This window comes from Musca autumnalis, unplaced genomic scaffold (assembly GCF_047663935.1).
Source record: "Musca autumnalis isolate F117 unplaced genomic scaffold, ASM4766393v1 scaffold_1, whole genome shotgun sequence".
Taxonomy (NCBI): Eukaryota; Metazoa; Arthropoda; class Insecta; order Diptera; family Muscidae; genus Musca; species Musca autumnalis.
Genome location: NW_027411644.1, coordinates 6,130,671 through 6,142,868, shown reverse-complemented (window position 1 = coordinate 6,142,868; position 12,198 = coordinate 6,130,671). Strand labels below are relative to the sequence as shown.

General features: G+C 35.2%; 1 protein-coding gene across 4 annotated transcripts in view; it reads left to right on the top strand.

Moving 5' to 3' along the window:
* LOC141390143 (uncharacterized) overlaps positions 1–12,198 on the top strand; it is a 98,295-nt gene that overhangs the window by 62,163 nt on the left and 23,934 nt on the right. The window contains exons 1-2 of one of the 4 annotated variants that reach the window (XM_073962811.1): positions 3,335–11,739; positions 11,799–12,012. The exons of 2 other annotated variants lie outside the window; for them this stretch is intronic. In XM_073962811.1, coding sequence (XP_073818912.1) covers positions 10,449–11,558 — 1,110 coding nt within the window. In that variant the 5' untranslated portion in view covers positions 3,335–10,448 and the 3' untranslated portion in view covers positions 11,559–11,739; positions 11,799–12,012. Of the gene's footprint in view, positions 1–3,334; positions 12,013–12,198 lie in introns of those variants that run through there. One more of the 4 variants, XM_073962800.1, reaches the window with a different exon arrangement.

Below are 12,198 nucleotides of genomic sequence, written 5' to 3'. Positions count from 1 at the left end.
TTATAATCAGACACTGTTGAGACTACAACAGGCATTTGTTAATCTGTAAAGTGAAGAGAAAATATTTCTCTATCTGTCAATTCCGAAGCTATTCATGTCTGGATCTTCTTCTTCTTCAATGAATATTAACGTAGTTTAAGTTTTCGAAGAAAATCACAATGGCAAATGTCCTATAATAAATAAATTCTAAATTCAACTATTCAACAATTCATTCATGTAATCTGCATTGTCAATAAGTGGTTGGTTGTGTGTGTGGGACGAATGCTGTAAAAGGAACATTGCAAATGGATTGCCATGCATTGCTGTTTGTTGCCACTGAGTTATTGTCATTTACTTACTCTAATTTCATTGGGAACACAATCCAAGTTTCTATCGCAATGTGTGTAGATGTTTGTGTTTGGATACTGAGCATGAGAAAAAAAAGAAATATTGAGAAGAAATGTCAATTTGTTTTCGAACGACAAATCACTGCATGAAGCAGGCAGTATTAAATTTGTGATAATGTTTAAAAAACATGTGTATATTCAATTCGATATCTCACATGGAGAATGAACACATATGGCTTATTGCAGGCGCAATAAGGCAACTCCTCGCCCAGTACTAGTGTATGGACTTGAAAATTCCAGTAAAAGCATATGAGCCTGCATAGAAAAAATATTTTACACAAACTTCTTATGCACAAACTTTATACACGTGTGACTAGTATTCTACCCAAAATAAAGCGTAATTTAGAAAGAGTTATAACAAAATGTTCCATATGTTAAATCTGAAGTACCCTCCACTATATAATCGGGGGTATATAATTATTGTCATTCCGTTTGTAACTCGTATTAATTATTTGAGAAACAACATGTTTATATTCTTTATCAGCGTGGAAGTTATCTGGTTCGTCAACACAATAACTCTAGAAGGGAATAACTGATTTGGCCAAACTTTGTATATCATTACTAGATCCAATTCGGAGATGGAGTGTATTGGTCCACTCCTTCGGATATCTAGTTACAATAGTTCAAAAATGTTTGTTAACTTCAGCTTAAGGGCTGCACATACATGAAACATAGGCCAAAATTTGATCAAAACTCAATATATAAAAATCGCGTTTTTAAGAACAAACTGTTGGTAAACAATAACCTGACCCCATTCGATATGACCATCCGGAACTTTCTGTAGTTAACCGATCCAACGCTGCCGCCGATTGAACTCAGTCATATTGAAAGCAAAAAAGTACATGTCCGAATACTATAAAATTATGTGAACAATAAAATAAAAGTATTTTCGCGAAAATTTACATTTGTCAAGATTTTTTGTTTTTGTATATTCTCCGTACAAGATAAGCTTATAAAAATTCCAAATTGTTTTTGCATCTTCACTCTTTATTAGTGGTGGTACATCTCTTCTTTCAAGCATATTTTTTATGATAATTTTTTGAAAACTCAAATTTCAAAAGTGCATCCTGCGAACGTTTGCGGACCATAATTACTTTTGGTGATTTATGCGCCTAAGTCCCTAACATCAGATGTAATCATAATATTTGCGCATATGTATATGCGCCGTTTTGAAAAATCTCATTTTTATCAACTAAAACCATTGAAATATTTAAATATGGAAGTATTAAAAATGACATTAACAAAATCGGCATATCTACTTATTTTATTTGTACTCCTGCGTATTAGAGTTCATAAAAATCGTCAAACAAAATTGTTTTTGCATCTTCACTCTTAGATAATTGCGGTACATCTCGTATTTTATAAACATCTTTTATAATAACTCAAATTTCAATGGTGATATACTACATGATGCGAACGTTTGCGGGCCATAGATATGTAGATACTTTTGATGTTTTATGCGCTTAAATCTCGAACATCTGATTCAAACATAACACGCTAAGCGTAGTTGCGCTAATCTGAAATAATCACATTTTTCTCAACAGAAATCATTAAAACCATATAATTTTTCTTAAGTAAAATTGGTATAATTTATATAAAACAATTTTAAAAATTAAAAAAATGTTTGGCAACGTTTGCCAACAGTAATTTTTTGTCTGTCTAATAATAAGACCCCTGGTTAGTCTTATTTATCATTATGTATCATAACTTTTGATATAAGTTTGCGCCATTCCGAAAAATCACGCCTTTTTCTGAAATAAAATTGGAATAATTTATGTAAAATAATTTTAAAAAAATATTTTGGCAACGTTTGATATAAGTTTGTGCCATTCCAAAAAATTACGCATTTTTGTGAAATAAAATTATGTAAATCAATTTAAAAACAAATAAATAAATATTTGGCAACGTTTGCCAACACTAATTTTTGATCTGTCTAATAACCGGGGCTCTTTTTTTATCAGAATGTATCATAACTTTTGATATAAGTTTGCGCCATTCCGAAAAATCACTTCTTTTTCTGAAATAAAATTGGAATAATTTATGTAAAACAATTAAATAAAAAAATAATTTGGCAACGTTTGCTAACACTAATTGTTGGCCTGTCTTATAACCAGGGCTCTTTTTTTATCAGAATGTATCATAACTTTTGATATAAATTTGCGCCATTCCGAAAAATCACGGGTTTTTTCTCATATAAAATTGGAATAATTAAGGTAGAAATAACAAATCGAATGGTTTGAACCAAAATTTGCACACTGTGTTCAAGGCTAGTTCTGAATGGATGTAGCAATTTTCAGCTCATATTGCACTTTTAGTGCATTATTTATCTCATATCGGACGCTAATGTACATGGGAGATATATCCAAATCTGGACCGATGTTAATTATTTTTTACAGAAATAGTCTTTGAACCGAAGATATGATTTGTGCAAAATATTATATCAATAGGAGTATAAATGAGCTTTTCAGTAGTTTTAATCAACTTTTAATATAAATTTCCCCTCTGTGGGCCGTTCGAAAATAGATTTGAAATTTATATCGCATATAATTATTTATTTTTCAAAAATGTGCACCAACTAAATTGACTCAGTATGCAATTTGACCAAAACTTTAAAAATAGTAAAATTTCGTTATTGAAATATCAAATTCTAAAATATCAAATTCTTTAAACGAAAATAGTAAAATTTCTTTTTAGCGTACATCAAATTCATGAAGGTCTACATCGGTCACCAACTTCGCATTCTTCCCTCACAAAAGTTAAAAAATTTCCCTGAAGGGCTTTTCGAAGATTGTTTTTGAATTGTTTAATGAAAGTAGTCCTTGTTGTCCTGATTTCAATGATTCGTGGACACATCTCAATTAAAATGGATGGTAGGAACGATTTCTATCGAAAGGAGTGACTCCCGAGGTTATGTGGACAATACCGGTCCTTTCCTTCGCTTTGGCATATAAACCCAGTGCAAGATCACTTTTCGCATAGGGTTGAAATTTCATTACCAGAAATATGGGCTTCGAAATATCCAAATATTTAAGGCATTTTTACAGCAGGTTCCCTCGATAACGGCTCAAAGTTCCAATAATTACGCCTAAGTAGTGTTCCTGTAATATGTGAAGTATTATGGATTGTATTCGTGTAGACTATGTTGATTGGATCAGTGCGTGAAAATAATTAGACCCAGAGTCTACCTACCGAGTTTAATCAGAGATATAGCCATAGAAAATTTAGGTCCACCATTCATGTTATTGGTTTTTGCACATTTATAGGTTGAAAATATTTAGCTTCCGGCAAACCCGACAGATTGTAATTTTTACTTGCCTACATTGCATTCAAGGATTTTCCCTTGAAGCCATATTTAAATCTAAATTAAAGAAGAATTTTTTGTCAACATCTGTTTAAATTTTTTTAGTCAGTATCTGTAATAAAATTTATTAGCCTGTGCTTAAATTGAAATATCAATTTATATTTATGTAACTACCAATGTAACTATGTGTGCGTGTTATGAGGAAATAATGGATTGGCAAATTAGAAGTCCCCACAAGACTGGAATTATGTATGTGAATGCATTAAATCCATAATTTTGGAATTAAAGCGACAAGATGAGATTCGAAGAACGATGTAAGTACTAGCTGGGATCACTAGTACTATTCCCACGCTACGAAGAAATGCATGCTTAAGGCGGTACGGTAGGGATTGTGGAACAGCGTAATGGGGTTATTTTAGCGTGTTAAAGTCTCGCACACCTGGCATGCCGGGTTGTTAAAGTCATACATATGTACATGTTCATAAGTAATCCAAGTATACTAAACGTATTTCCATTGGGCCATTGCTGTAGCAGTTCTTAGAATCAGATGTTGGTTATGGCATGGGACCCTGAAGTCTGGATGGAACAAATTGGAATAACGGCATTAAAAAAAGGGGAATTCTATTTACCAAATAACGATTGTTTTTCCCTTTGTATTCCTGTTGGCTAGAACACAATTTAAATAAATTGAAAATTTGTTTTTGTTAGCAACAACAAAATAATTAAAGCGAACAAATTCCGAAAAAATTAGAAATGTCTGCTTCAATACAAAATAGCAACGTTTAACGTACAGTGTTCTTGGAAGAAACACTAGACCAACTGCTGCAATTTAATTTGAGTTTTTAGAAGGTGATGAAGGATTTCTGTGAAGGATTGTTAAAGCAAAATTTACCCATTCAGCAATAAGTATTTCACATGAATTTTTTTAGAGAGAACATTCATTACCTTTTTTACATACATAGCAGGAAAAATAAATATGTTTCCAAAAATATTCCAATTTACTTTGAAATAAAAAATATATTTTTGGTAGCATTTTTAAATGCATGTTTGTTTATGACTTGTTCGCGTGTCGTTTGTAGTCATTGTAACCATGACTACAACATTTTACTTTTGGCTAGGGGGTGGCAATACTTTCTGAGATATGAGCCCATAATGACCCAATTACTTTTGAACGGATAGATATACAGTTTTTAGTAGTTTTTGTTAGAATGCTAAAATTTTATTCTGGATAGAACATGTTGATTAGTTCTTTCTGCACAAATGCCTAAAAATGCGCTGAACACTTCCATAATTATAAAACTAGACATATGTATGTTTTTAACGTATTTAGTTTTACCACTCCAGTGAACCTAAATTTATGGAGAGAGGGTATATATATCAAACAACACATTACATGACATTCACCCATTTATTCATTACATGAGCTTTCCTACTACGACAATTACCGGATAATCTCATGTCAATTAGACCTAGTTCTCAAACAAAAGTATGACAAAGCTTTGTGAAGCAACACAAAATGCCCCAATCGCCAAAAGTTGGGCCGGCATGAAAATTACCATAATTTTTTAATGGCAATGCTTGTCTCCTGCTCTATAAGTATTGGGTGAGTTTCATAATTAAGGAATGGGTGTATTAAGGTGAAATGCAATTTAGCAAATGACTAAATGTTTGCAAATATTTGCAAAATAAATAAATGGGTTATCGATTCTTTGTAATGCAATTAGCGGTTGATTTCTTGAGCATTTTCTAATCCCCTAACTAAAACATAAATACGTTATATCCTTGTATTCAAGGAACTATATTTCTTTTGTGTTGAATTTAATGCAATGCTTCACAAAAATCAAAACTGCAACAATGAATGTTGATAACTTTTCCTTGCCGTAACGAAATATTATTTATATTGACAATTTTGTGCCACAAAATTGACATTGCAATATCCTCTTTGCTTTCTTACCCACTTCTTTTTCGTTTTAAAAGGTCTAGTCAACGAAAAAAATAACATACCACAACCGAATATTTGCGTTATAAACAGTCGAGCGTTTTTCGTATTCGGCTACCTGGTGGCATTCTACATACCCATGGTGATGATGGTAATCACGTACCTACGATTCCATTGTTACGGAAGAAGGCTCGATTTGCTGCCGAACATGCAGAAAGCGAATTATTTCGTCGGTAATCGGAAGGTACTGTTCTATGGAGGCTATATAAAGGCGTGGGCCTATATTAAAAAAATTCAGGCGAAAAGGTAATTACCACAACGAAGACTAAATACCAAATTTCAGCCATTTTCCCAAAATACCAAACATTTTAGGAGTAATAGAAACTTCCATACCAAATTACAAAGCTCTATATCAAAAATTGTAAACTGTATCTTGGTTTCCACAGACAGACGGACGGAGAGACGGACATGGCTATATCGACATAAAATTGTATGCTGATCAAGAATATATTTATATACGTTATGGGGGCTCCGACGTGTCGCACGAACATTTCGATGTGTTACAAACGGAATGGCAAATTTAATTATACCCTTCATATTATGGTGGCGGATATAAAAATGATGATGCCTCCCTTAAGCTTTGAATTATAGATATTGTAACAAAATTTGCCTTTATTCGTTTATTTTATATTTTTAGAAACAAAAATAAATAAATGTAAATGTTTAATTAAAATTGGTTCCCGAGAGGTTTTTTTAAGTTCTGTTTTGATCGGCAAGTTTTGTTGGTTGAGGTGTTGATGAGCTGCCCGCACGTAAGTTAATCAAACGACGGAGTATTCGCGGCTGATTGATGATTTGAGGGCAAAGAATAGCACGGAGGATGGAAGGTCGCAGTGAGCTGAGCTATATTTAAAGACACGAAGCTGGTACATCAGGGCATAAGCATCTTGTGCTGACGTATACAAATCGCAGGTATGGAAGTTGTGATGCGATGTGACAACACTTATGGGGCGGTGGAGCAAGACGGTAGCTGAATGGCGTACCTCCGGTACACAACAATTATCAAACGATACAAGACTCGGCGATCCACTGTTCCAAAAAGATCGGTTCGATAAAATACAGCGAAACTTTTTATTTTGTTTAAAAAACTGCAATCTGGTTTTACGAACTGCGCGTCACTTTCTTCTATCTAAAGACAAAAATCACAACTCATCCTCTTTCTTAAAAAAACATTCCTGTTTTTCTCCAATCGAACCATTTTAACGCATAATTCCTCCGTTATTATTGCATTCTCTCCCATTAAGGTTTTGTTTTAGCTTGTCTCACCTTAAGTATCATTGTTGTAATAGGAGGCGGAGACATATGGAGAGGGAGAGAGCAACAGTTGATCAGGCTTCCAATGCGTTCCACTTCCATTGTTTTAGTTTTGCATGCTCCCTGCTTTTGATGCAGAGTAATAATTGTTGTGGAATATTGGAAACAAAAACAATGATAAATAACCAGTTCTCTCTTTGCTGCTTCCTCATTCTACGTGTGATTTTATGATTTCAAGTTCAAGGTTATTGTTTCGTTTCTTATGACTCTTGTTTTCGCGAATTTCAATTATGGGATCCCCCATGCTAACTATAAAAAACTATGTTCGTAACAATATATATTAATAAAAGCGTTTATAATAAGTTATAAGTGTTTCTTAAGGTAACGTAGTCCCATCTTGTACTCAAAACTTCGGTGGATCAATCCAATTTTAAATCGTTAGAACTCAACGCCGATTTTACCTGTTTTTTGTTGATTTGGTAGCGTATGAGTATTGTCCATATCCATACGCATTCGTGTTAAAATGACGAAGGCAAGAAGACATACAAATTATTTTCATTATTCTATTGGTTAATCATTTAAAAATAATAAATTATGTAATTAACTTAACTATTGTATGAAAGTTTGCACTGGGGTCACTAGGAGAAGAAATGACGCACGAAGCAAATACAGATGACAGACAACACAAACACACCCACCAACATTAGTGAACTTTATTTTATTTAAACATTTTGTAATCCTTTCTTATCCATTTTTATTGAATAAAAATAATCTCTCATTAAATTAAATTGATTAGTTTTCAATATTCTTCTCCCCCTCTTTCACCAATACACACTTCTCGCTAATAGCTTGTGGGGTCGCTTCACAATACGACTACAACATTCGCAGCAGCAAATCCAAATGCACAGTAGTTTTAGCAATAATTGTAGGTTTAGTAAATATTACTTTGCTTGTGGCAGTGCAGCGAGTGGTGGTGGTGGCTTGCATCGCAACTTTAGTCATCACCACGAAAAGCAATCCTCTATTCATCGTGGCAATTCATCACCTAATTTCCATCACCAATGGCAATAACGGTAGCAATTGTCCTGGCGTAGGCTTCGGTTCTGGTGGCCCTCTAACAACATCGGGCAACGGCGCAACGACGACTAACACCTGCCGTACAAATACTTATTCGAAGTAGCATATTGCGCCATTCATCTTCGTCATATCTATGCAGCAAACCGAGTAACTTAAAAGTGATGGTTGTTACTACCACAACTGCCGGAAGTGTGGTGGGCAGCAGCAGTCTTGGTGCCATTGGTGTTAGTGGCGGCGGCAACAGTTATGGAGCAACAGTCTGTCTGTACACAGCCATCAAACGGCATCGACGACAGCACACCGGGACACTGGCAAATATTGCCGTTCTTCGCATTCTGATAATGCGAATCTAATGGATAGGTGAGAGAAGATCTTTTGTGTCTGCGTGTGATACACCTGAAAAAATCCAAGAATAATATAAGTTTATATAATTGAAAAAATTTATATTGGGATTTCTGAGTGAAATCGTATTCTTTTTCAAGATGAAGTTTTTGATTTCCTTTATTTCTTGCTGTGGCGATGCTGCTAATCAGCAAAACATTATAGAATATTTTCAAATTCTTGAAAAAGTCAAATTCTGTAAAATCTATGTACAAAGAAATACTCATAACGTCTTTAAAAATGGTCCAAATAGAAAAAATCGTTTTTTTGTATTTTTTCCCTGTTTTATCAGCTATCTAATAAAAAATAGAAACAATTTTGCACATCGGCCTTGGATGCAATTTTCGCAATTTAAAATTTAATATACATTTTTATCAATGGTTGTACTCTTCGAATTTCTTTCCTATGATAGTGTGATTCGAATAATTACTATTATTTCTTAATTTTTTAAAAATTTTCAATACAATTTTTCCAAAAAAATGTTTACCAAAACTGGGCATACACCCAATTTTTAAGAGATGGACATTTTGACACAGGCGTCTAATTACAAAAGAAGGTATATGCTAGAAATTTTGCACTTCATAAATGTTCCCATTGAAAATAGAATGAACTATAAAACGGATACAGAACACGATGCACAGATATATCGAAGCCTTGTTGAGAAACATCAAAAATATTAGTTGATATTTGCAATTCGGAAGATGATATTGTGTGTTAAACAGAAAAAGAAAAATATCAATCTAATTATAGTTTTCTACTTTTATGTTTATATTTTCAGAAAACAAATGTTCTGATATTGGAAAAATAAAAATAAGAAAAAACAAATTTGTTTTTAGTTTTTAATATGACTTCAAGCCAAATTAAAACCAAAGAAAATAGTGTCCATAGGTCAAATATTTTTTTAAAAATTTGTTTTGTACTTTTATTTGGGAATTTATTTTAAACATCTTAAAAACTTCGTCATTTTTTCGATTTTAAAAATGGTTTAGCTGTTATTGTACCAGCCGGACAATAAACTATTTAAATTGATAATCGAAAAACTAAAGGTTGGGCATTATATGAATGGGCATCCGAGACCAATAATCTACCAAATATTAAAGTGGTATTTTCACCAGAAGATGACTATTTAAATACGAATTTGAGATATTAAATGGCCAAAGTTATCGCAGGCACAAAAACAATTCATTCAGTAATACACACTAATGCTGGTACACTAATTGCTAAATCATTCTTTAAATCACAAAATGAAGAAAATTTTAAGATGTTTAAGACAAATTCCTACATAATACATAAAAACAAATGTTTATAAATAAAACTATTAATTCTTGGTCAATTAACAAATGTTTCACCGTTATAAAGAAAAATTGTATTGACAAATTTCTTCTTCTTCTTCATCATAAACTCAAACTTTGTTTAAAATTTTGCGGGTTATTATTTTGACCTACAGAGCCGCTACAAAATTGGTTAAAATTTTGTTTTTGGTCCATTTCATCCCCTGAACATTTCACGATCATCACCAAAAACTAATCATTTCTATTCTTCCCCCGTCAGGGGTAACAATCTTGACGCGATGCGGGGGCTTAGGTCACAATTTTCTGTGCTCGACATGTCATTCTGAATGACGACCTAATATTCATTCTATATGGCATCCTGTACATTCTGAATGAAGACCTAGTATTCATTCTACATGACATCTTGAACACAGAAAAGTGTGACTGACCAAAGGTTATCCACCTTTGTCACAACCCAAGCAGGCGAACTGATAATCCACAGCTCACCTTTAGGTGAGTGACATATATATACACTTTTAAGATCAAGGTGATGGAGTTGTGCCGAGGATCTGAATGGCCGACAAGTGTCTAAAGAAGTCTGGTCGCTAGCAACTCCCCCTCGACGCCAGGGCACGGGTCGGGGGTACTTATAATTAGCCTAGTCTGCGCAAGCCGTCACTGCGTACGATGGTCCATCCCCTTACGGCACACTCGTGGGAACAATCTATGGAAAAAATACTAAAAAAACAAACAAAAACCAAACCAAAACTACCCCTCGGATGCAGTGTGGCAACTCTTCCGAGGATGAACTTTTAGCCTCCAGCCAGGAGCTGGCAGCTAGCCAACCAAGTGTAGTCAGCACTGCAAACAGCTCTGACTCACTTCAGCAACATAAAACAAACACACAAACTCTGACCGTCACTGAAGATGGTCAGTCTAACAAAAAGAAAAAAAGCCCGTCCGACGTTCGTAAGGCCCTGTACCAGAAGGCAAAGTATATTCTCAGCAAAATTGCTAAGAATGCTGCAGAAGGTACAGTCCATGAACGGGATGAAGAAGACAAAATTACTTACACCAAAATCGTAGAGGAATACGAAAAAGCTAAAGCCTCTAAAAATGATCAACCAACATCCTCCAAGCGTGAACGCTCTCGCACAGAGGACAACAAGCCCGCAAAGAGGAAAAAGTTAAAGCATAACACCACTGCCTCTTCAACAATAAAACGCCCATTCAACGAAGTCGTTAAGGATAACCTGATGGTTGCCGTGGCCAACGACAAGAATGACAAGCTGTCCCCTATCACCACAGCGGAATGGGGCATGGTAGAAACAAAGTTGTCAGAACAAGTTATGGAACATGTTTTCGCAAACGACGATTCTCCTGTGCCCCATTTCGACTCTAGCGAGGTACACCGTGGTTATAGGGTAATCAAATGCATGGACGAGTTCTCAAAAGGATTCTTGGAGAAATGTATCGCAAAGATCAGCGATGCCTGGGAAGACATCAGCCTGCGGCTGATACCAGCCCAAGATATCCCTATGAGACCTCGAGCCAGAGTTTGGTTGCCCAAGATAGACTGCGACGGCCCCAAATTACTGCAAGGTCTGGCGAAAATGAACAAAGACGTTCCAATGGATGAATGGTCTGTAATCGCCATAGAACCACCCAATAATAATAGCATGAGCTTGGTTCTCTCGATAACAGAGGCCGGAGTAGAGGCACTGGAGAGACTAGGCAACAAACTGTTCTTTGGCGTAAGGGAGGCCAAAGTTAAGATATTACGCCCACTTGGCCCGAACGGAGAAGACGATGGTGTTGACGTCGACGATGCCGAAAAGCTGCTCGATAATATGCAGCTAGAGGGGCCATCCACATCATCCCCTCATTAAACTATGCTTAAGGTCGTTCAGATCAATCTGAAGCACTCTATGGTAGCTTCAGATAACCTGAGGATCCTTCTGGTGGAGAAGGATCTAGACATAGGCATTATGCAAGAACCATACGTCTTCGAGAATGAAGTAAAGGGACTTGATAGCAGAGAATACAATACATTATACATGAAGGATAAAGGTAAGCCAAGATCATGTCTAATTGTTAAAAAAAACATAAATGCATTTCTGTGTCCTCAGTATAGTACAGCGGACTTCACCGTGGCAAGAGTGGAACTGAAAAATGGTAAACAGTTCTTTATCGCATCCTCTTATATGGCCCACTCAAGGGAAGCACCACCAAGCGAGGTCTGGGACACCTTGGGGGCCATACACCCACACAACACCATTATCATTGGCTGCGACGCAAATGCAAGACATACCCTGTGGGGTAGCTCTGAAATCAACGACAGAGGTGAGTCAGTTTTAGATTTCATTAATACTAACAATCTCACTATATGCAATAGAGGTACTAACCCAACCTTTGTATTTCCAAGCTCGGATAACTTTAGGGGATGGCAAGATGTCATTGATCTAACCTTAGTATCCGATAAACGACATATTGAAATTGCTAATTGGATGGTATCCGATAAGAATTCTT